The 26,931-nt window shown below is 33.6% G+C and overlaps 1 protein-coding gene across 2 annotated transcripts in view; it reads left to right on the top strand.

Annotated features, from left to right (window-relative positions):
- Positions 1–25,984, top strand: part of LOC121422300 (centrosomal protein of 112 kDa-like) — a 56,829-nt gene extending 30,845 nt beyond the window's left edge. For both annotated transcript variants that reach the window (XM_041617243.1, XM_041617244.1), the window contains 13 exons: positions 233–325; positions 1,003–1,142; positions 1,743–1,878; positions 2,690–2,797; positions 6,260–6,442; positions 8,476–8,619; positions 10,035–10,121; positions 13,099–13,161; positions 14,969–15,021; positions 18,211–18,307; positions 20,869–20,958; positions 21,849–21,914; positions 22,774–25,984. In XM_041617243.1, coding sequence (XP_041473177.1) covers positions 233–325; positions 1,003–1,142; positions 1,743–1,878; positions 2,690–2,797; positions 6,260–6,442; positions 8,476–8,619; positions 10,035–10,121; positions 13,099–13,161; positions 14,969–15,021; positions 18,211–18,307; positions 20,869–20,958; positions 21,849–21,914; positions 22,774–22,902 — 1,389 coding nt within the window. In that variant the 3' untranslated portion in view covers positions 22,903–25,984. The remainder of the gene's footprint in view (positions 1–232; positions 326–1,002; positions 1,143–1,742; positions 1,879–2,689; positions 2,798–6,259; positions 6,443–8,475; positions 8,620–10,034; positions 10,122–13,098; positions 13,162–14,968; positions 15,022–18,210; positions 18,308–20,868; positions 20,959–21,848; positions 21,915–22,773) is intronic.
- The last annotated feature ends 947 nt before the right edge of the window (positions 25,985–26,931 follow it).

The following is a 26,931-nucleotide window of genomic DNA, read 5'->3' as shown; positions in this document are numbered from 1 at the left end:
GCTCTTAACTTACGAACAGCTTTATTCAACGACCCCCAGGTAGTGAACATTGATAAAGTGAAAAGAATCTGGAGACAAGAAAGAAGGATGTACATTTGTTTTCACTTCACTTTATTTCCAAAATATATATACCAATTTCAATGTTACACATCTTTCTGTCTAATCCAGTAAGATTAATCAAAATGAAGAAAATAATTAATTTGGGGTGTTTTGTTCTATTCTTTCTGTACAGATAACTGAAAGTAATAAAGATTATGAAGATAAAATACATGAATTAAGACAGGCATTACAGGATAGTGAACTCAACAGACAGAGACAAGTCAGAGTAAGTAATCATTTTATCATCAGGAAGTAGTAATGGTAATGAGATCTATTTTCCTACATTTAAAGCTGATACAGATGTGTTATTTGGTAAGACATTCATCATGTTCATTAGAGAGGAAGGCTTTATTATGTAGATATTGCAGATGTTATTTCAAGGGCAAATTCATACTGCTTTCAATAGCACACTATATTCCACATGCTAAAGATCCTGCTTTAGCATTGGTCAAATTTCTATCATGTGACTAAGTGTAATTTCCTGGCAATCATTCATATTGATGACATTGAATTTTGTTTAAAGAAAATCTTCATTTCTATACTGAATTCTTTCTTGTATAGAAGTTTTCTTTGTATATAGTTAAATGGTTTCGGGCATGGAATGTGAAGTAATTTATCACCCCCTTATTTCAGACAAAACATCACTTCCACAGAGATCTAGATGTACATGCTCTTTCCACAGCTGTGCTTTAGAAACAGAGCTACATCACCCAAAAGTAATACATTTCCCATCACTTTCACCAACCGTGATTATTGGCTTAAAATGGGATTTTTTAAATTTAGAAATTAGATGAAATGCTAGGCGAGGTTTCGGCAATAAGCCCAAATTTGCGGGTTATACTAGGAATGAGATTTTACCATGTGGTAATTCACTGCTTCTTTGTGATTTGTCCTATAAACCAGGAGCTAGAGAGTGAACATAAACAAGACAAACTTCATCAGGAGCAGCTTAATGAGAGAAAACTACAAGGGCTTCGTTCACAGATGGGTTTGGAGAAAGAAGATGTAGAAAGACAACTCAGACAAGCTCAAAATAACAATCAGTATGTGCCTCTACAAACATTTTAATTGTTCATTTTCACTTTATACAAAACAGTAGCATTGCGGCCTGAAGATTTTTTTTTCTTTTCATAATGCCTGTCATCATGATAAAACATTATACTTATCATCTATGGCATTTGTAAGACCAACACCCACCATGTACCTTTTGAATAGTCTATAACATGAAGCACAGCTGAGGGTATGTGGACTGTGTCAAATGCATGTGTGGTTATTTATTTTACATAGTGCCCAAACAAAATGATGTGTATTTGTTTTATAAGATAGTGATATGGATCCTTATTTGATAAACCATTCTCATTTTAAAACCATGACCAGACCTTTTACTTGACCACTCATAATTGATGATGGTCATCTATGCAGTAGGACAATTAAGTGACCGGTCACATACATGCACAACCTATTGTATCATTAGGATCCACTTTATCTTATGAAAATATCTATTAAACTTTTATAAATATATATCATTGTACATTTTAAACTAAGAAGAAATGATAGTTATGATAGTAGCAGGTAAGAAACAAGGGGAGAAGGAGGTATTATAAATAGTATTTATCTATTGTGATTGTCTTGAATTTCGACAGTGACAAAGAGGAGCAGATAAAACGACTGAAGGAATTACAACGACTACAAGCCAAGCAAGCTGAGAGGGCGCTAGAGGATTTTAAGAATCAAGTAGAAACCAATTCAGGAAGAATGTTTGATGACATGAAGACACAGGTAATAAATTAACTTGAGAGATGGATCCAATTCCACTCCACTAAATCAGTAGGAAGCTTTCTGAAAGATGATGGATTGATGATGTGTAGGATTTTTTTCAGATGAAAACTTGTGTGAGAATGTGAGGCCCTGAATACCCCTTCATCCTCTTTCCATATACAATAAATCATGCTCCCAGCTACATATATACTAATATTTATTGATACTTTAGATATTACTGCACATTTGGATGGGTCAAATGTCAAAATCCATGGTCATATCATTTTTTCTGCATGGGCTGTATTATACGTGCATGCAACCAGCATAGCACCTTTGGAGGTCAGGTTATTTTTGGACTTTGTTTTACTTCTTTTCACAATCTTCACGATTTCCCCTTAGATGAAATAGGATAAATTTGAGATCTGCTTTAATATGGGTTGTTCTTGTGACATTAGAGACTGTTATCAGCACAAATACTCATACATGAAGGAGGGCTTTTAAACTGATATTCACTTGCTCGTAATTAGCTGTGCAGAGGCAACAAAGCTTAAGAGATGTGTTGGCCAAAGTATCGTGAGGTATTACTGTGGGAAGTGTGTATATTCGATAATTTTACTTTGGATGCATAGCATGTCAGTGATACATGTATGTAGGCTTGTGAGAAATTTAAAACTGGCCAGTGGAAAAAGTTGAATAACCACACTCTATATTTCCATGCTATGTACAAAACTTCAGTGATGTGTATTGACTGTTCAGAACTTGGTTACTTTGGATTATTTCAGGTCTTATTTTTGTTTTAATTTTTTAAAAATCTCATTTTCTTTTTGTTTAGATGGCAAGAGTAGAAGCTGATTTGACTAAGTCTAAGGAGTTAAGAGAGAAGCAATCTAAAGAATATAAAAGACAGAGTGAAGAGGCAAGGAATACACATCAACAGCAGGTTAGATAGATATGGCCTTTATTCCATCTTTAATAATGCAAAGTTTTGGTTGCATTGAACTTTAGATATTTATTTTCAGTGATTAGAATTTATAGGAGAAAAAACATCTAACTTCAAAGTTTCTAGATGTTTATATCAATAATCTGTATCATTCCTGTTGTATTGATACTGGAGGCAATTTTATAAAGATGTTCGTAAGTCACAAATGATTTTATGCACAACTGGTGACCCTTTGGATACGCTCAATGATATATCCTGTTGTAGCTCACTTAGCCCTTAAGACCTGAAGAAGATAAATACATATCAGGATAGTAAACTGGATCTTAAATTATCTGCATCTCTGCACCCTTCTTTCCATCCAACAGTGTCTATTCTGAGACCCTTTTTGACCAAATTTCTTAGTTTGTCATTGGTGTCATGTCACTATTTTTTTTTCACTATTTTTTTTGTATCATGTCACTATTTTTATTTTTCACTCTGATATAAACCCCTCAAAAAAAGTTTTGCAACTCAGTTTTGGGGATGATATCTTTTTGGTTAATGAAGTATGAAAAATGAAACTGGTATCATTGGAAAGCTGAATTATTCCTCTTTACAATGACATGCCATTTGCTGTGATTATGTCAATTTCAATTCAGTATTTATTTCCAAATTCATTAAAAAGAACAAAATGATAACAAAAGTATATATACACAAAGAAAAAATAAATAACATGAAACAAAGCAAAGGTATCAACAAAACATAACTGAAACAAATAGTGGTAATGATAAAATTATGGTTGGCACATGATTATAAAAATATAGATAAAAATATAGATTAACAAAATAATGAATGAATGGAAATTGGGCATGCACAAAAAGCCATAAAAAGGCTTGTTAAAACGCACATACCCACGAAATATCAATCGTCAAGAAATATCAAGAAGTGACGTATCATCGGCATACATGTACAATATAAAATGTGGTTCATGGCAAGAGTTAACAATGTCATTAATATATATTAAAAATAATAAAGGCCCAAGAATAGAACCTTGGGGCACCATGAAAGACGAATGGGTATTATTATAGACAGTAAATTGTTTCCTATGTAATAAATATGATTTGAACCAATTAAAAGACACCCCTCTTATACCGTAATATTCCAACTTATTAAGTAAAATATCATGAGAAAGAGAATCAAAAGCCTTGGAAAGGTCCATAAAAATTCCTATAACTTCTTTACCAGCATTGAGCTCACTAATTATTCTATCATGAATTTCAATAACTGCCATTTCAGTGGAGTAATTTTGACGGAAGCCGTATTGACTATCATATAATACATTATAACGTAATAAAAAATTGTACAGTCTGTTAAAAACTAGTTTCTCCAAGATTTTTGAAAAACATGGCAAAATTGATATTGGACGGTAGTTGACAAATAAATTATGTAATCATGGAATATGCAATCACCCTGAACATTGAGAAAAGTCAGAAGTGAAATGTTGCAAAATGCATTGATTTCTAACAAGAGTCTCCATTTCTATAGAATTTCCACCATGCAGGTGACAGTGAATGCACTCGGTCCATCCTCGAAACAATTGGAAATTCGCTATTGGAAACGACGCATTTTGCAACATTTCATTTCTAACATTGCTGCGTATTATCATGTCAGTGTATTTCATGATAACACTAGCATTACAAATGACACATTATCCCAGGACCAAAATCCAATTGAAACCAGTTGGATTTCCAACTGGTTTCAATTGGTTTCAATTGGTTTCAACTGGTTTCAATTGGTTTTAACTGGAATTTAACAATTTCCAGTTGAAACCAGTTGGGCAACTGGAAATCCTAACTGGAACCAGTTGGGTAAATGGATATGACTTCCAACTGGAAATGATTTCTAACTGGAACCAGTTGGGTAACTGGAAATCCTAACTGGAACCAGTTGGGCAACTGGAAATCCTAACTGGAACCAGTTGGGTAACTGGAAATGACTTCCAACTGGAAATGATTTCTAACTGGAACCAGTTAGGTAACTGGAAATCCTAACTGGAACCAGTTGGGCAACTGGAAATCCTAACTGGAACCAGTTGGGTAACTGGAAATGACTTCCAACTGGAAATGATTTCTAACTGGAACCAGTTGGGTTACTGGAAATCCTAACTGGAACCAGTTGGGTAACTGGAGATGACTGCTAACTGGAAAGATGGGTAACTGAATTCTAATTGGAACCAGTTGGGTAACTGGAAATCCTAACTGGATCCAGTTGGGTAACTGGAAATGATTTCCAATTGGTTTCCAATTGGAAATTTTCCAGTTACCCAACTGGATCCAATTGAAACCAGTTAATTTGCATATTTTCTGCCAGTGTGCACAGATTAATGTTTTATGAGATTCATCACAATTTACAATGTATCTATTTATTTTTTTTCAATTTGAAGTTCCACACTTTTTTCAGATAAGTGTTTCCAATACTTAGCAGTGAAAACCATGTTCATAACTATTATAGATTATAATTAAAACAGATTCAAAGATAATTAGTACACCACTAACTGTTACCAAATTACATCAAATAATAATACATATATTTGAAGAACTCCAATATGAATATATACTTATGAAAGTCTGTATTTTATCAATGCCCTTTACATTGGTATTAATAGACAAATAACACTGCTTCTGTGTTGGCATGAGCAATAGTTAGTGCAAATGCTAATTAATTTGTAACTAATTAAGTTCATTCCAACTGGAAGTTCCAATTGGATCCAGTTGGAAACCAATTGGTTTCAACTGGTTCCAGTTGAAAACCAGTTGCCTCCAATTGGTTTCAACTGGAACCAATTGAAACCAGTTGCCTCCAATTGGATTCAACTGGTTTTAATAGGGAAATTGGAACAACTGGAACCAATTGAAAACCAATTGAAACCAATAGCCAACTGGTTCCAGTTGCCCAATTGGTTTTAACTGGAACCAGTTGGCAACTGGTTTTCAATTGGAACCAGTTGTTCCAATTTCCCTATTGAAACCAGTTGGCCAACTGGTTTCAATTGGTTTTGGTGTAATTGGTTTCAACTGGATTTTGGTCCTGGGATTGTAAAGAAGAATAATCATGCTTTCTAAAGATATCACTTTTACACATGATGATGGCACATTAAGAAATTTATTAGCACTCAAATTTGCAGTTTGAGTTGCAGAACTCAAACATGACATGGCAAAGAATTTTGCAACATTTCATTTTTTACATTGCTGCATATTTTTCATGTCTGTGTATTTCATGATAACACTAGCATTACAAATGACACATGATCGTAAAAAGGAATAATCATACGTTCCAATGATACCACTTTTACATATGATGGCACACTAAGAAATTTATTAGCACTCAAACTTGAGTTGCAGAACTTGTTTTGAGGGGTTTATTTTATTTGCTAGTTTATCTTTGATAATCCTGTCCCTCAAATGTTTCCTAACCCCCTTCCAGTTATCTGAGCTGGAGCTATCTCATCAGAGGGAGAGAGCTCGGATCCTAGAGCAGTGTCAGGAGGAGAAGGATCGTCTCCAGGAGGAGCAGGAAGAGCTCTTGGAAACTACTAGGGAGAATCTTGAACAAAAGATTAGAGTATTGGAATCTCGATCCCAAGAACAACAGACTAAAGATGCTAAGGTATGACAACTGTTTTCATCATTACAAACTCTTAAGGTCGCAGAAACAGCAGATTACCCTTTAAACTTGACCCCCCCCCTGACAAATTTTGTCGCTTTACCGCCTCAAAATTTTTTCGACCGCGCCGCTCATTGACTTTTTACTTTCAAGTCTTGCGCATCTTTTGAGACCAAAATTTGCAATGCCCTGATACACGGTTCTGAAATTATGTAATATTTTGTAGGCGCATGTCATTCCCAAATTTGCTAGAAAAACATGATTTCGTGTACAAAGTCAATGCAAATTGTGTTTTTCAACCCCAAATCATAAATGTATGATTATTTTTACTTCTGTTGTTTTAGATGGATTTATTTTATGTTATTCATGATCGCAAAATGCTCCCTGACAAAATTCATCGACAAAAACAAAGGTTTGAAAAAACAAAGAACTACATAAGATTTAAAAAAAACAATAAAATACATAGGAAATTAATTATTTGGGGGAATTTTTTTGTTAGATTTTTGTTAGAAATGTAAAAATTGATATGTTCATAAAAAATTAGCAATCTACTAGCTATACAAAGTGGATGAGAGGCAAACACATTCACAAAAAAACAAAATTAGGGCAAATTTCATATGCTTATTTGCATAACTGCTATATTCTCATCATGATTTTAACAATATGATAAACACCATCAATGTAGAATTACGTAAATTAACTAACTGGCTACAATGTAATAAGTTATCTCTCAACCTCAGTAAAACAAATTATGTTATATTTCACAACACAAACAAAAAGATTATGGAAGACCAGAGCCAAATCTTAATAGACAATACCCTAATTAAAAGGAAAACTAATGTTAAATTTCTTGGTGTTATTCTCGATCAACATTTAAACTGGAATTTGCATTTTCAGCATCTAAGAACTCATATTTCTACAATTATTGGTATTATGTTCAAACTAAAAGATATGTTAATGCCAAAGTCTATTATACTATTGTACAATTCTTTCATATTATCTTATTTATCTTATGTTAATATTGCTTGGGGTTGTGGAACCAAAAGAAACGTTAATTTCTTATTGTTATTGCAGAAAAGAGCCATAAGAATTTGCACAAGTTCTCCTTACTTAGCCCATACTGATCCAATTTTCAAAAAACTGAACATATTGAAAATATCTGATATCAATATCTTACAAACTGCAAATTTTATGTTCAATTATGCTAATCACTTGGTTCCAAGCAATTTCAATTCAATGTTTATACGCAATACCCAGGTTCATGAACACAATACCAGAAGTTCCAACAATTTTCATCTTAGTAATCCCAAAAGAGTACTTGCTTATAAATCCATTAGACATAGAGGACCCGATGTCTGGCACTCACTGCCTCGTGAAATAAAAGAATGTTCTTCGCTTTATTCTTTTAAACGTAAGCTAAAAAAACATATCATATCATCATATGACTCATGAATTTTCATAAAGTGTATTTAGATCATTTATAATTGTTACACTGTTTTACAGTTCCCGATGGGGGGGGTAGGACATCCGTACTTTTTTTCCTTCATGTCCTCATTTTAATATGTCAATATATGTATCGCCATGATGGCTCTCGTGGTCTGCCTCGTCAAGACCTTTGGTCTTTTGCAGTCTCCCAAATTTAATTTTGTATTCATGAATGTGTAATTTCTTTCTTATCATTTATGTATTTCTCTGATATTGTATCTTGTGTTTTTATTGAATGGAATTTGAATAAATTGAATTGAAATTGAATCGAATTGAAAATAATTAATTAAAATTAATATATATTAGAAAATATAAGTGATCAATTTTTTGAGAATTTTACTATACACTCTTGTAGTTTATATCCCTGGCGATCACGCAATAAACGGCCGAGATCTAGGGGGGTCAAATTGACTGAAAATTTACTGTTTGTTAACTAGAATACATGTAGTTCAAAGTTTTGCCCAATAAATATGTGACATGAAAAGGTCATGTTGCTATGTTTCAGGACTTTTTCTTTTGTGCTGATAAGATTATTTTTTTCTATTTTGCAGATTATCTTTGATCTAGAGCAGCAGCTTCGTGATTTAAAAGAAGAGATGTTACAGGGAGATTCATTAAGAAAACAACAATTAGTTGAACTGGGTCTGCTAAGAGAAGAAGAGAGAAATAAAATACAAAGAGAACATGAAGCAGAGGTTTGTATTTAGTAGCCTTGTTTAGGATTCAGTCACAATCCTTGATTCAGATGCTTATTCAATCATAACTGCAATCCTTTAGGTCAGACAGGAATGGCTAGAGATTTATGTTATTAATCACATTATATACAATTTTGTGATTCGTGTACCACATTGCAGGTGATCTCTATATGTCACTGTGTTAGATCATTGAGACCACTGGATGCTCCCAACCAAGGTGTATGGCAGTAATTTATCTGAAAATTTCCCATGATGCTAGTAGGCAAGGAATCAAACTTTAGGTGTCCCTCTATCTCAGTGTGTTGTACAAAACAAAAATCTTAAATTAATTAAAAGAGCTTAAGAAAGTGATATTTGAATGAAATAAAATTAATAATAATAATAATAATAATGCTCAATTCTTGTATAGCGCATCACACATAGCATAGCATGTCCCTATGCGCTTAAAGAAGAAATGGTGAAAGGTATATAAGAATAAAGCAATCGAGATATTTAGATTGGACCATTAGTTCAAAGTTAGTGTTTTTTTATGCATTGAAAAGATATGTTTTGAGGGATCTCCTGAATGTACATAAATCACTTTGATATCTCATTGAATTCGGTAAAGCATTCCAGAGGACAGCAGAGGCATGAGTAAAAGCACGCTCACCATATGACTTTGTAAAGACAGAGGGAACAACAAATAATGCTTTTGAGCTTGATCTAAGATTTCGGGATGGCTGGTAATATGAAACTAAATCGAGTAAATAGGACGGGGCAATTTTATAAAAACAGTTGTGTGCAAAAACTAGAAGTTTGAATACAATCCGGGAACGGACAGGGAGCCAGTGTAATTCTCTGAGAACTGGAGTAATTGCTTCATACTTGCGTGTTCGTGTTACTAATCTCGCAGCTGAATTTTGAATGGTTTGCAGTTTTTTAATTTGTTTAATAGGTAATCCTGAAAGGAGACTATTGCAGAAATCAATGTGACATAGAACAAAAGCATGTACCAATTTTTCAGTGGTGGGTTTATCCAAGAATTCACGAAGTTTACCAATTTTGTATAAGGCATATGATGCAGAGCGACATTTTTGGGATATAAATTCATCGAATGTCAATTTATCATCAAATATAACTCCTAGATTTCTACAAGAAGTACTTGGGCGTAGGTCCATTCCACCAAGTTTTAACATCTGGATTGATTCTGTTTCTCGGAAACGTGAGGAAATGTGTAAAAACTCTGTTTTTTCACCGTTTAGTTTGAGGCTATTGATCTGTGACCATTCTTTAATCTCTTGAATACATTGTGTAATTTCAGCAGTGGGGTCAGAATCCTTAAACTTTTTAAGGGTAACATACAGTTGTGTGTCATCCGCATAAAACATTTTTTGTATTTTGAACTTATCAATGAATTGGCTTTCTTTTATTGATAGATGAGACAATTAAGATCTGAAATGGACCAATACAGGACAACATTGCAGAAAGAAAACAGTACAAATATGGAACAAGCTATGAGACAAGTAAGATAATAAAGTTTCAATGTATGAATGTAACAGTTACAAATATTATGAAAATATATCAGGCTTTGATAAAGTATAGTGGGAATTATTCATCCGAGATTGGACTGGCAATTACTATTTTTCCTGAGGTTCGCCCTAAGGGGGAAATAGTTACATTGCCAGTCCAATCGAGGATTAATAATTTCCACTATACTTTCGAAAGAAACGCCTGATATATTTGTTTTACAGTCCGACCTCTCTTATCCGGATACGTTGGGACCAGCACCAATCCGGATAAGGGATCTATCCGGATCTGGGAGACACAATATTAAATACACGCAGCTGCACTGCTGGTTGCCCCCCCAGGCCAATGGCGGTAGCTACACTATTGTAGTCGGCGTACAGACAGTATTCACTGCAGTATCAATGCAAATTATAGGCAGTGTTTTTACGGAAATGAAATCGATCGATGGCCAAAACTCTTGGATAATTTACCTGCTAAAATATACATCGAGCATACCTCGAAAGAAAGAGAATGACTCAATGAAACCAAGATTTACAATTAGATCATCGCGGTGGGTATCGCAGCTTCGCAATGTCAGCCATTGTTACACTGACTGTAGGCTCAAACATGATAGATGACGCTGTCCATATTGAGGCCTAACGTTAGCTAGCGAGACATGTGTTGTTTTTCCCGCGAAGCAAAGAGAGAAACGTGATGAAATGTTTGCCCTACACCCTGATTTACTGGAAATAATCATGCCTAAGGTCTTCTGGTGATTTGGGTGAGATAATTTCATGAAAATATTTTTTTTGTAGGTTGACTATATTGGGAAATATATGTAATCAAAGTGAGATTACGTATAGGATTGAGTTTAGATTGAAATCTCATTTCCTTACGTACTAGATTGAATAAAAAAAAAAATCTCGGCAAGTGTGCGTCCAGATAATAGAGAGATTCGGATAAGGGGAGGCCAGATAAGAGAGGTCGGACTGTATATCCCTCTGTAACTTGTGGACCTAGCCGTTGCTGATGTTTAACCAATCTAGACCAAATCGAACGTTGCTGGACCTAGTCCTACTCTAGGCCTGTTGAGCTAATGCTTCAGTTCCTGGGTAGGCTGCACGGGGCTCCTACCCACTGCCTTTGTTAGAGGTCTGCTGTGCTGTGTTGGCCGTTGTTGCAGTTACACTCAATATGTAAATAAATACGTGCAGGCTAAATATTATGCACTAAAAATTATTATCAGATCTTGACTCACCTTGTTAGGTATGTTTATTCCAAATTTAAGGATCTTGTATGAATGGCTGTCAGAATTTTCTGCATTGTAATCTAGACCCAATTCCACAGTGTTTTTTTCAAATTGTAGGTAAGTAATTTGAGCGAGAGCTTTTATTTTACTTTATTTGATTGCAGATTATTTGGGTCAAGTCAGAAAAAAAATGCATGCGCAGTTCAGCGTTGAGAGAAAATATTGAGTGTGAGCATGCGCAGTTCTTCCCATGATAGTTTATCGAAAAATATGCAGAGCTATAAGAAAACTATTCGGAGCTATTTGCAGCGATGTGTTTTCCTATTCAAATTATACTTTGTCATATGATCACGAATCGACAAATTATTTATCTAGAATACTCATGACTATTCATAAAAGGGATATAATACATAATAACTTTCGAAGGTAGGGGATTCACATTCATTGTTAAATTAACTTTATTGATTTAAATTGATTCAGGGTAAATTTCATGAGTATTTTGCTTTAAATTTACCCACACATAGGTCATGGATCATTTGTGTTGTTGGCAATTGGTTTTACATACAGGAGAATGTAGTGTAATAATAATATGTTCATTTATATAGTGCATTTACTATGTGCATATGCTCAACTGTACTTTGATAACTTATTATCATATTGTTAATACCCAGCTGTAGCTTAATTGCCATACATCAAGGAATAAATCCTACCGGGTACCCATTTACCTCACCTGGGTTGAGTGCAGTGCAATGTAAATTTCTTGCTGAAAGAACATACAGCATGGCTGGGATTTGAACCCACGTCCCTCTGATTGAAAGAAGAGAGTCATAACCACTAGACAATGTCTTCTAACCACTTGACCTCTTCACTTGAATTCATTACGGTATATTTGGTCTCATTACCACTGGAAATACATATTTTATTTGTTCCAGCCAAACTGAAATTAATTCTTAGTACGGTACATATGAATGTATGTAAGACTAAACAGGGATAGTCAAACTGAATATTAGACAAACTGGTCATATAGAATGTTGAATTTAGGTAAAATGGTGAAGGTAAGTAGACAAACTGGTTGTAAAATAAAATGGAAGTTTGGAATTCTACTAACCCACCTTACCAAGAATGAGAGCTACTTCTTTCATTGAAGAATTCCACAGGTATCTTATCAGTTATTCAGCATAGAAAAAACAGTGCAATAAAATCACTTTGAAATAGTACTTGTGAATCCCACTGTCTTTATAGTATCTTTCCCAGTAGTCCCAATTGTTTGTATATGATGAATTTGACGACTAGTCATGAATTTGCTTATTGGATTCATGAATAAAATACATTGCTCTTATTTTTTGTAAGGTGCCTAATTATAACGGCCCGTATTCTGAACTGGGGTTTAAATTTAACCATGGTTTAAATTTGTGGTTTAACTACCGAGAGCCGATTGGGGCACAAATCCCTAGCAGTACACATCCAATGTATTAAGTCATATAACATCCAAATTGTCTGGGTATAATAACTGAAGTGTTTTGAAGTAATTTTCATAATTATGAAAGCAAAGGAAACAAAATAGTAACATAAGAAATATACAATATAAACAGAATATTAGATTTTTTGGCTCCCCATAATTTAAGCACAGAATTAGACCATGGTCTAAGTTAAACCTGACTTCAGAATACAGGCCAATAAATTTTATAGACATAGCAAAATTGTAATTTCGCTAATACACCATATTCATGTTTGATTCTATATAGACCAATGAAAGATTAAAGGATATTGAGAGAGACTACACCACCAGACTGGAACAAGCAAACAAGGTAATAGTATACAGTAATTGCCTACCTAGAGTTTGAATATAACATTTCCTCTCTCCGACAGAGTTATATTTTTCCCAAGAGATTATATTTTGCCCAAAGTGCGCAGCGCTGAGGAAAAATATTCTCCCGAGGGGAAAATATAACTTCGGAGGGGAGTTGAAATGTTATTTCATCGTTATGCAATAGACCAGGCAATATCTGTTGTATTATATAGGGTATATGGATTCACCATCAGAGAATGCATTCATCATCTGGCTCCAACCCGAAATGTTACAGCTCTGATCCATCTACATCATAATAGAAAAGATTTTGAAAATACATACATACCTGATTACGCAAATTGTAAGCAGCGGGTGATGTACCTTAGTGAATATATTGCTGCAATTGACAATACAACGCAGTTATATTTACTGAGGTGACGTCAAAAACCAGAATATAACCAATGCGATCCTCGCAGCTATGGTCACATGATGGCGTATTGACCTATCACTGATTTGAATCTACATAACCTATGTAATAGTTGATAATATTGACTGGCTTTGATAGAGATACATGTATGTGTGGCCGATCTTCCAATGCATAGTCTGTGTTCATTCAAGACAAGACCATTCTATAATCAAATATGGGACATCTTTAGAAAATTCAAAACAAATTTAGAAGTGTTTACAGTAAACTGCATATACAAAGGAGACATCTTGACTGTCAACAAAACACTTAAAAGTCCCCTGACTTAAAATTCATGTTATCTGCATGTGCATTATGTGATTTCAGTATTTTTACATCATTTTTCTTGCATTTACCTGCAGTATACTAAACCTCGTCTTGTTAAAATCCACTATATCATTTTTTGCCTATTCTGATGTCACAGGAGGCAGTAATAAGCATACCAATACACAATGCTATGCACCATTGCTAATTATCACAAGTCTTCAAACAACACTAAGGCCTGCATAGCAACAATTCAAACTGTCATTTAGTTACTGCTTGTGAAGTGGTATTGTATGAAGGCTTGTAATTGTTAGCAATGGTACATAGTTATGGCAAGTTGTTTTGTGTATTGTGATGCTTATTTCTACCTTCAGTGACATTACAAGAGGCAAAAAATATGATCTAGTGGATTTTAAGGAGGCAGGGTTTAGTATACTGCAAATATATGCAAAAAAAAGGAAATAAAAATTTTGAAATTATATGATTTAAACCAAGCAGGACATGATTTTGTGAAGTATAAACACATTAACAGAAAGTATTCTGTATTTTCATGTCAGGGGACCAGAGCATGGCTTCAGAGTAAGCTGGTAACTGAATTCATATACTAAAGACCAGCCCTCTCCACTTCACTTTGTCAGCTTCAAAATACTATAGCAGTGTACCACTCACAATTGGGCATTTTTGACTGGTGACCATATTCTGAAAGACATTCAAAATTGATCTCTTTTACAGTTACTCAAATATACACAGTTTGACTCATTGTAAACACTCTTTGCCTAATTGGGAAAAGTAATGATAATAACAATAATATTGATAATTTATATCTCATTGTACATGATAATATGCGAATACTGTGCTCATGCATTAATTGAATTTATTTATTGTCTATGGATGCACAAGATCTCATATAATATACATAGCAAATACAAACATATTAAGATGTGGGTAACATGGACTTATTTTCTGACTGAAATAATATTTTTTTAACATCATAAGTTTATATTCTTCTTCCAGAGTGAGAGCTGTCTCACAGTTATGAAGATTAACATAATGATTGTATATGAGATTTTGTAATACGTGTATTTTGTTTTGTTTCCAGACTATTAAAGATCATGAGGATACTATTCATCAACTGAGAGAAGAAAATCAGATGTAAGTATTTTCTGAGACTGTGAAGTCTGGTGTACCCTACACAATCCGTCTATGCCGCAATATTTAAATAAATCACATTTTGCATGAAATATGAAAGTTCAAAGAGGAGTAAAATTATTTTGTTTGAAGTTTGGCATTTTGCCAAGAATACTAAAATTAGCATCCTGCTTTGCTTGAAGCCCTGTAGTCTGGTGAAGTCCAAATGGACTTCCAGTCACAGCCAATGATCAAGAGATTACGATTTGGAATTAAATATCCCTGAACATCCTGGCCCATATTCTGAACTCGGGTGTAAATTAAAGCCAGGTTTAAAGTTGTGGTTAAACTATGGAGAGCCAATTGGAGCACAAATCCCTAACAGTACACATTCAAAATATTAACTCATATGACACCTAAATTGTTCATAATAGTCCGGGAATGATAACTGAAGTATTTTTCTTCATTGTGAAAGTAAAAAACGAAATGCTCAGCATAACAAATACAAAATATAAACAGAATTTTTGAACTTTTGGCTCCTAAAATGCGGGCCCCTGTGCAAGTTTCAGGTCACATGACCAAAGTCAAAGGTAATTTAGGTTCAACAAACTTTGGTAATGTTGAGGGCATTGGTGGATTTGTCATCATAACTTCAAAAGTTTTTTTATAAATTTCATATAAATTGGACATAAGAGCAACCATGTATCCCTGAATATCCTGTGTACATTTCAGCTCACATGACTAAGATCAAAGGTGAAAGAACTTCGGCCATGTTAGAGGTATTTGTTTGATTGGTATCATATCTTCGAAAATTTAATGGATCTAGTTCATGAAACATAGACATAAGGGTAACCTTGTATAAATGATTGTTTTGCACACAGCTTAGGTCACATGAATATGGTCAAAGGTCATTTTGGGTCAAAGTACATAGTATTTTATAATCATATGAATGTTTTCTTTTGTGGATAATTATTCAAGTGCTGTTTTCAAAGTTAGTACTAGATGCTATATTGAATCGCACAATGCAGGCGAGACTGTCAGAGGCGTTCCACTTCTATTTAATTCAAGGAGGATAGAAATGGACTGGAATCCCAATTTCACTTTTCAGAAATTTTATTTTATCGATTTTGTAGGTCAGAATGTTCATGTAAAAAAAGATGAATATTTTATTGTTCGAACTAGACATCAGAAATGAAATACTCCGAAAATGTGTTTTGCCCAATTGATTGTGGGCTCGGCAGCCACTGTGCAGCGCCAGATCGACGAGGCTCTATCCAAGGCTCAACATTAGCGGTGGCCCAGGGCCACCAGAAATTTACCTCGGGCAACCATTATTGAAAAAATGTTAAGTTTTGGTGGCCCGAATCGGGCAACCAATAATTTTCAAAGTAGCGCAATTTTTCTCCCGATTTTGCACGCATTTATCAACTTTCTACAGTTGAAATTGCAAGCCAATTCGTCATGCGCCCTTTTTGTCAATCTACACACAAATACACACACAAAGATTGCATAGTCATGACAGTATGGAGGCCTACCACTGCAGCATACAGTATAATATTCAGCCGGCTGCGGCAGCCGTCTGGCGTACGTGAGCTGGATGCATGCATGAAACCACTGCAGCTAGCTAGCTGTGCGCTAGCAGACTATTCAGAGCTCTGCGATACAAAATGTTACTGCTAAGAAATCTTCCACAGAACTTTGAAAATCTACGTCAAAGTCACATTTTACACCAATGAAATGCCCTTCTACAGTCCATATTACTAAATCCTGATTATTAGCAAGCATTAAAAAGAGGAATTATGACCTCTCTTTTGACTCAAAAAGTCCGATTTCCAAATGCATTAATACACATAAAACTCATAGGTGAGTACATCACAGTCCCACATGTGCATTTGTATGTATGTTTATATTTGGTTTCTTTCGAGGCTGTGTCGTTTCTCGCCAAAAATAAACAGACAGCTTCTTTCTTTTTTGTTTATAAATGACTTTTTAAACCACTCTTAAAGGAAGTACATATTTTGGGAAGGCATTTCATTGATATGAAATATGAATTTTCCATCATTTTGTCAAATATAGGAAGGACTTTTCTCTCTGTTTTTCCAGATATAACTTTTGCCGTTTTCTTATTTTTTTTCTTTCATTTTTTTATAGTGACTAAACCATTTATACCCCTTCCCATTGAATATGTCTGATTAAAGAATATGTTTCTACTGAATAATAATAAAAACAATTTTCCCCCATTTTTTTTTTTATTTTGTCTTATTCATTTTTCTTTCATTTTCTTTTTTTCCTGTTCTTTTTCTTTCTTTCCTTTGTATTTCACTTATTTATTTTATAATTTTTGTTTTCTTTTTTCAATATACAATTCTAAAAATTATTTTTGTTTCCCCCTTTTATGCATTGTTCTAATTTTGCAGCATATTTTTCTGTGATTTATCCTGCTATAATAATACCTGAGAACAATACAATTCTTTTGTTCTCTTTCAATCATTTCATATTTACAATGATAGAACAATTTATATATTACCACAAATCAATAAGCAAAGTAAAATAACTGCAAGCACGATTTACATACAAGATGTGCAAAGTGGAAGTAACTTAGTGGTAGTGGCTGCAGAATTAATATTTCAGAAATTTGTTTTATTCATTTTTAATTATTGTTTTTCTTTATATTTTTCGGGCCACCAAACTTTACTAACGGGCCACCAAAAAAAATTATTTGAAGGTTTTGGTGGCCCGAACGGGCCACCACCAAAAAAAGTTAATGTGGAGCCTTGCTCTATCCTTTAATCGTTGAATGCCAAACAGGGTAGCAGCAACTCCCACCTTTTAACGTCTTTTTGGTCTGGCGCGGCTGGGGTTTGAACTCCTGATCTCCCGGTTGTGAGACGGACGCTTTACCAACTGAGCCAACACACCGGTAAAAAAGCTATAATGTCTTTGAAAATCGGATCACAACAAATAATGTAGTATGCCTCAGGCCTAATATAGGCTTTTGTTATGAATGTATGTATTTCAGGTTAGATTACAGGTTTGAAGATTGTCTGTCCAATACTATGTTTTCAGTATGCAATCCATAGGATGCCTTTTTTGATTGATAGAATCACATCTTTGCAAATAAAAAAAAAATATGATAATACTGGATTGATTCACCTACCATTTCTTTTTCTCAGTTTTTGATGAATTTCTTCTCTCTCTTTTATCATTTTACAGAGCTAAATCAAACATGGAGTTACAACTGACTGAGACAGTATCAAAACTTGAAGATGAAAAAGAACTTTTAAGAAAACAACATGAAGCTTACAACAAGGTATACAATGTTTGATTTGTTCTACTGATCCAACTATATCATGTAACTAAACCATCTTAATCTGCTATCTATTCAGTCTAATTACCACTTGGTCGAACGATCACTAGGTCTAATACTCAAAAATTTAAAGAGAATACAAAATGTATATTTTATTGTTTGAAACAGAAATCCTCTTAAAAATTGTTTTTCCCAATCGATCGTGGGCCAGGCAGCCACTGTGAAGGGACAGATCAATTTAGCTCTCTCCCTTGTGTGGTTAAATGCCAAACAGAATAGCAGCAACTCCCATCTTTTAACGTCTCTTGGTCTGACGCAGCCGGGGTTTGAACTCCCAAACCTCCTGTATCGACCACACAGAAACGCTGTTAGCACAACATTTCACTAACACTGCGCTAACAAAGGGCCCCTGTTACAACCGGTAATCTCGCCGCGATGGCTATAATGCATTATTTACATCTGAGATCAATGCTTGACATCGCAATCTATATAGTATTATCGATTAACAAATCAGCTCTTAACATGGGTAGAATTACCACACAGAAGGCAGAGAAAGCTGCTGTTAGGGGATTAGAGTTAGGCAAATTCTAATTTGTGCGTAGTCTTGGTAGTGATCTAGACTTAACTTAGATTTAGTTATGATTATTTTTGCACATCCTACAAGTTTAAAATCTTGTCTAGGAAAGGGTAAAGGAATGTAATTCAATATAGGCCTACAAAATTGAATTATTACATTTTAAACATGAAATGGCAGCAGGTTGTATAACTAATTGAATTTTTAAAATATTGAATAAGCTTTAAAAAAAATTACAATGGAGATTCTGTACAAAAAAAATGCAATCCCACTTCTCATCATTTTTTGTTTGAAAATGCTCTTCACAGACTTCACTCATCATGCTCATGATAGAGTATTTGCTAATGATGGTTATCATGCGATAATTTTCATCAGCTATTTTTCTTCTTTCTAATGTAGGGTCTATTCATAAAAATGTCTTCAAACACCTAAATAAATGATATATCTTGGAAGAAAAAATCTTTGAAAAGGATCATATATCTTGGCACTAATCAACATCCCCCGCTATATACCTATTCCTAAAGGGGTACTCCAGGCTGAAGAAAATAATACGGTTCGAACAGTAAAGTGAGACAAACAAAACACTGACAAATTGATAAAAATTGGAAATGAGTAGAAAAAATATGGTTTCTTAAAATTTTGCATTAGGCCCTATTTCGGTGAAATTTATATTCATGTCTCCAGGAATATGCAATGAGGGTCTGTTGTATCATACAAAATTAGGTTTATTTAAATTTTGTCCACACAGAATATTGCTTCAAAGATCATCATTTTTGTTACTCGGGCGACATAAATACATTTCAGACAATTACGAGTTCATTTCAAATTTTCAATAAAATCAGAAAAGGGAAAGAGCTTGAGGATATGAGCATTATTGTTCCATTTATTGCATATTCATGGCCACATGCTGCTCAGTAATATCAGTTGCAAAATACAGTGTTTAATTTTCAATATTCAAGAATTTTGTTATTTTTTATCAGATTTTGATGAATTTTCAGCAATCTGCTCATCTAATTTTACTCAATTTATTCATATATTGTTGGGCCCAGAATACCCCTTTAATTCAGTCGAGGTATGTTATAAATTAATTGGTAAAGAAAGGGAGACAAGTTTTAAAGAGAGAGATTATTTATTAACATCATCACTATTGGTACATTTGGCACTGTAAGTGATTTGTATTAACATAAGCGCCACTGTTAGCTTCTGCTAAGCCTTTTATTGTTAGATTATTAGGAATTCGACTAAGCTTCTGTGAGTTTTTTGATACCGGTAGGCCTACATGTACTTTTAGTGCTCTGTTACTGAAAAGGTGTGACTGGCCCTAATGTTAGCGTTCTGGTACACTAACAACGCTTCTGCGCAGTCGCCACTGGTTATGAGATGGACACTGTACTAACTGAGCCAACACACAGGTTAGACTCACTTAGTTTGAGTCTCATTTAGCACAATGCCCATGTTGTTATATTTCTTATTATTATTTTGCACTTTTTAAATGAAAGTTTGATTCATAAACACTCCATTTCATCATTAGACTAAGTGGTATAACGTATAAGACCAAGTACATAAGAGAAGAAATGGGTTTAGCCTAACTGGTAAATAGGCTTAATAGAAATAACACGAAAATGGTTAATAAACAACCTCATCGATATGCAAGCAAGGATGTTGGATGAGATCAAAGTTAAAGTAGACAAAGTGAGTGTGTGACATGTGAAAAGGTACCCTAAATTCATCTGTTTGTCTTGTTTAGATAATTGAAATACATGACTCATTCACCAGTGCTTGTATACAGGTATATTGGAAAAGCATGGTATAAACAAAAATTTGTAATAATGCATCTCAGTGCCATGCTCATAACATGTAATTGTTTCTTATTAGCAAATGATAACCCAAAGAAAATGAATGAATGAATTCTTATTTGTTGATCACAAGTTATGTAGCCATAGTAATATCATATCTAATAAAAGTGATTAATCTCATGTTTATTTGAAAGGCTGTTCAAAGAGAGCTTGATGACCAAAGACAAAGGATTAAACAACTTGAGAGAAGACTACAACAAGAAGAATTAAATCATCAAGAAAAGGTACTTATATTGACCTATGTCTTTATCAGATAGCATGCACAGTATTCTCCATTCTTATCACTTGTCATTTATGCATGATATCTGTTTTAGGGCACTACAAAAAATATTTTCTGGTAAGTTATCTCATTTTTTAGCTCACTTGTCACATTAATATTAAAGTCCCCAATTTTCTGCAAAACAGAAAACTGTAAAAATGCATGGAATTCATGAAGAACATGAATCCACAGAATTTCACAGAAAACACAATTTTCAGATTTAAAAAAAATGAAGTTATGAAAAAACATTGCAAACAGTGAACCCTTAAAAAAATCCAATAAAAAGAAACTATGCATCTTGGGGATAAACTGCTGATCAAATGTTTTTTGCAGTGTTAAGCAATTGTTCATACTGTAGTGCATATACATGAATATAATGAAAACAACACTTTATCAAGTTTTTACTATTACAATTGAATTATATGTTTATCCATGTCACAGAAGAGCACACAATTTTATATTCAGAAAAGGAGAAATAGGAGATTTAATGTATATGTGACAACCGAGCTCAAATGTGAAAATAATTCACCAGGGGAGGTACTCTTGAATGAGCTGAAATAGATGCTTGAGCTTCAAAAATCAACATTTGCAAAATTGTTTTATTTGAAAGAACACAAGTTAACTCTTTCTCTACTGACTGTCAAAATTCATCATATTCAACCAAGGTCATCTGAATACAAATATTTTTATAAGAACCCCTTTTAGACTGTAATGAATTCAGATGTAGAATATTAATCACCTTTTGGATATTAAAGGTAATGAAACATACTATCACTGCCTAGATAAGACATATTTTTCATTACCGAAATCATGTTATTTGAAATTCAAGAATTTGATTGTTACTTTTTATTTTAGGTTTTACAGTTACAACATGATTTTGAGCAGAGGAATCGGGGACTCCTACCAGCAGCTATTAAAGATGTGAGTTCATAGTCCTTTGCATTAAAGTAATAGACCAGCAAAAAAACTCATGGCTTTACAAAGGACTTATTAGCCTATCTTCTGCCTAATGATTTACCCCAAATTGTACCTATTTTAACACAATGGGAGTAGACTTTCTACAGTACTAACATCACTGCCGTACTTTGGCAAAAGGAAGCAAGTTACAAAAATATCATTTGTTGTTAATGAGCAATGTGTGTTTGTCATTTACATCGGTGTCAATGCAATTTAACAGCATATTTTCTTCAATATCTTGCAATAGAATGATCATTTCTTCCCCAAATTATGCCTGAACATTCAAAGGGTGTTTCAGAATTGGATCCCATACAGTCCTTCTCCATGTATGCACCTTTCAGTTCATAGAAACAAGCTATTCTACTCACCAGCTTGTTACATCAATGAAGCTCAATATTAGAATTCAGTCTGCATTAAGTTAAATGTTGCTATGTCAGGGAAGAGTTTTCATTTTGGGGGCGTAGTTTTGCACATGCTCAGATTGTATCAAAGAAAAACTCACCATGGCAACATTATCATACGGCTATGTTTAAGATATTTTCCACAAAATTACCATAGAAGATTTGGCATCAGTTTGCTCTTTTTAACAGAAATAGCAATGAAAACACAAGAAATCCATCTTATTTGTGTAATTTATTTTATAGATACTGAAAAAAACAATGGGGGGGGCAGGTAACTTCTTTGCAAACTTGCCTTCAAACTGATGTTGTAAGGGGTCCAGTTTTAAATCAAGATGTATATAAAATGTGGTATATCATATTTGACTGTTTCTTCAAGTAATCTGTGATTTGCTTATATTGAAATTGATTATTTTTATCCACAGGAATTAGATGCTACCATCTTATCACTGAAGTCTCAAGTAAATACTCTTCAACAAAGACTGTTAGTCATTCAAGAAGAAATTGATTTAAGGAATAGACATATTGCCAAATTCTCACCAACCAGAAACTGATGGAAAATGAGGAGTGTGATTAGTGAGGTCACCTGTGGGTTCTGATTCATCAAACTTAATAATTTTTGTCAAATGAATTTTTACAATTGCATTAGACACAATGGTGAAGCTTGTGGTATAGACACTAAAGGCTGTTTCATAAAACTGTTTGTTAGTAATGCACAATCCTAGGAACAACTGAACTATGGCAAGCCAAAAAGAGTGTCTTCATTCCCATTTACACCTGGATGAAAAGATGCAGATGAAAATAAATGGATTTGTAACAAATGCTAGTATCCTGATGGCATCTTAACTCCAGACCTTGTGGTTGACAATCCAAGGACTAATGCACTGGTTTATTGTGATTACAATGATTGTGGGACGGAGACACAAGTTTTCACCAAAGCTTACACCAGAGTTTACTTCTTTCTTTTCAAGAATTGATGGACCTTGGCTGAAAAAGGGTTTGTGTAACTTGAATATCAATGGCTGATGCTTTATGAAGAGTGAATACTAATCAAATGATTGGTTTAAAGACAGTGCTCACATGACTAGGCAGTTTGATGTTGTATAAAGCCTGTCAGCTTTGATAAAGAGTCAGAGTAAATTGAATTATACTTGTGTATCATAGGGCGATAAATAGTTTTAGGTATCTAACTTCCTCTCTCTGTAATGTTTTTTTTAACAGATATTGATTCAATTTTAAAGTATTTGTAAAATAAGTGAATTTGAACAGAATTTGATGAGTTACTCCATGAAAAGCAATTACTTCAACCTTTTATTATTAACAGTAACATCACCTAGAAAAATTCAAAATGACAAGGATCAGTAACAAAGAAATCACTCAACTGAAGCTCTTGTCTTATCTATTGTGTCAAATTCATTGCAAAGCGAGGAGTTGCTCTTTAGATTCATCTAAATATTTTAGTTCAATTCAATAAACTATTATCAATCCTTCCTCAAATTCTTAAAGAAATTAGAATGAATACACTGTCTGTTATAGAGATCATCAAAATGGTACAAATTCTAGGATTAGATCTAAGGTTTCTCTAAGGAAAACAATGCTTTGGTTTCTCATATTAGTAAACACAGGAATGATGAGTACAAGAGGATTTTTTTTTCTTTTCCATTATGATACTTTTGGTAATTTTTCTTCCCATAATCATGTCAGTCATGGCTCATAATATCAGGTGTACAAAGTAGAGATACAATACAATATTGGTATTCATAATTTCATATAGCACTCTTTACAATGACTGTATCACAGTGCTTTACAAAATAGCAATTTGAAAATTAAAGATTTATAAGAGATGCCAGTCTTCAGGCCACAATAACTTCCCATTTCAGGTATGTTTAAGGTTTTATGTTGTGGTCCTTCTGTTCAGACCAGTGAGTTCAATTGACTGGCATCCCTTACAGGGACTAATCTGAGATTTAAAGGGGAATTTCACCCTGAAAAAAATGACATATAAAAATAACAGGGAAAATATATATTGGTAAATTTTTAAGGATAATCCATGATCTATCAAAGATTTAAAAGTTATTAACTTTTTATTTTTCATGTATAGTTAATTTAAAAAAATCAATTTAATGTCATTTTCTTTAAAAAAATGAAAATGTTATTTATTGTACCTTCAGTATGATTAACTGTCATTTCACACCCACTTTTGAAAGATTTCTTTACATCATGGAACATTAAGATTTGAAATTCATGCATTTTATATTTACATACCACAGTGGGGCAGCATCCCGTATATGAAGTCACCAATCAAAAAACTTAAAATTCTAATAACTTTCTTTGATGGATTTTCCTCAAATTTTTCACCAAATGTTTCTCTTTTTAAAAGGTATTTTACAACAAACTTGTCCTCAGGGTTAACTTCCCCTTTCAATCAACCATTGAGTCATTTTTATTCATTTATACTTTAGAACATACAGGAAAAAAACATCAGCAGAAGCTGTATTACATCATGGTGCTGTTTTTATATGGACTTTTAAAATGTAGAAATTATCAATACTGTTATATGAAAGGTATATTTTATTATTGGTAGCTAAATATGGAACATATCTCTAACAGTATTTTTATGATTATTTAGATATTCCAATTTTTAAAGACTGATAACTGAATAGGTTCATTATCCAATGGCATTCACATTCCAGTACAGGTATATGGTTTCTTTTATATCAAGAAAAGCCTTACAGCTAGATCAAATAACAACAAAAAGATAGAAATAGCACTTAATTTTCAAACAACCAACTTAAAATAATTGGTCATATATCTAGCAATTTCCAATGCAAAGTTGGTTGTATTAAAATGTATATGTGTACTTTTTTATTAAAAGTAATAAGCAATAACAAAGCAACATTGACTGGCCTCGGGGCGATACGACATATATCGCCCAAACAAGATTTATATCGCCCGAGATGTCTGATTTGGTTAATAATAGCAATATTGACTGGCCTGGGGGCAAAAGGACATACATCGCCCTCACTAAATTGATATCACCCTCGTCTACGACTCGGGCGATATAAATCTAGTTTAGGCGATATATGTCCTATCGCCCCGAGACCAGTCAATATTGCTTTAATGTTACTCTTTATAGCCACTGCCATTTTGTTTTGTGAAATATATCCATACTTTTCAGGTATGTTTTTATGTTCTTTCTTGCTATGTATTTTTAATGTGAGTTTGTCGTGGTCTAGTGGATACGGCTCCTGTCTTTCAATCAGAGACGTGGCACGTTTTCCTTCAGCAAGAAATTAATGCACCAAGTGCCTTTAGCAGCTGGAGCTAGATGTACAGCTGGAGTAATATATACTGCGCCATTGAATATGCAACTAGATAATCAGCACCTCATAAATGCTTTATGTTGTCATTGTTGTCGTCATTATTATTGTTATTAGTGTTAATATGTTTAAATGTAACTGTTAAATTGTAAATATTTTCTGATTCCCCCTGATCTATGTAAATATGCTGTGCATTCCATTTTTAAATTTCATTTATGTAAATTGTAAAGAATAACTTTTCTACATGTAAATTACATTCCTTTGCAATTTTTTCAAGAATTTGTAAATTTATAAATATATTTATTGTCATCTTAAAGAAACATGACCATTTTGTTTTTTTTGTTTGTTTATTCTTTATATTAGAAAGAATTCTTTTCCAGTCAAAGTCCATAACCGATTTATATGTGGTGTAGTGGTTCTGACTTTTGCCTTGTAAACAGTGGGTCGTGTGTTTGAATCCCAATGCGGTCTAGCGTCCTTTGGCAAGGCGTTAATCAACACTTTGCCACTCTCGACCCAGGTGCTAAATGGGTACCTGGTAGGATGCGAAAGATATTGTATGTTTGATTTTGCCAGCGCCATAATGTGGCTGCGACGAATGCAAGGAATGCTCCCCAGGGAGTGGAAATTGTGCACTTTTCGTGCTTGATTGAAATGAATCCAATGACCGGGGTAATAATATGCTGTAGCGCGCTTTGGGCCATTCTGGGAAAAGCACTTTGTAAAAATTGGCTATTATTATTATTATTATTATAGAGCCCAAATTATCTATATTTAAATCAAAAAATCTGTGAAAAATATATCACATAGTAAAACTACATTCTTTGGCAAGGTCAATATGTAAAAATATGTCTTATGAAATGTTGGTGACCCATCTTATGAATATTGATCAATACTATTATCAGTATTGATGACCCATCTTATGAATATTGATCAATACTATTATCACCAAACCATCTTATGAATATTGATCAATACTATTATCACCAAACCATCTTATGAATATTGATCAATACTATTATCATCAAACCATCTTATGAATATTGATCAATACTATTATCATCAAACCATCTTATGAATATTGATCAATACTATTATCACCAAACCATCTTATGAATATTGATCAATACTATTATCATCAAACCATCTTATGAATATTGATCAATACTATTATCATCAAACCATCTTATGAATATTGATCAATACTATTATCATCAAACCATCTTATGAATATTGATCAATACTATTATCACCAAACCATCT

The sequence above is a fragment of the Lytechinus variegatus genome, chromosome 10, assembly GCF_018143015.1.
Source record: "Lytechinus variegatus isolate NC3 chromosome 10, Lvar_3.0, whole genome shotgun sequence".
Taxonomy (NCBI): domain Eukaryota; kingdom Metazoa; phylum Echinodermata; class Echinoidea; order Temnopleuroida; family Toxopneustidae; genus Lytechinus; species Lytechinus variegatus.
The sequence above is the reverse complement of the archived record's forward strand: the minus strand, read 5'-3'. Positions and strand labels throughout refer to the sequence as shown.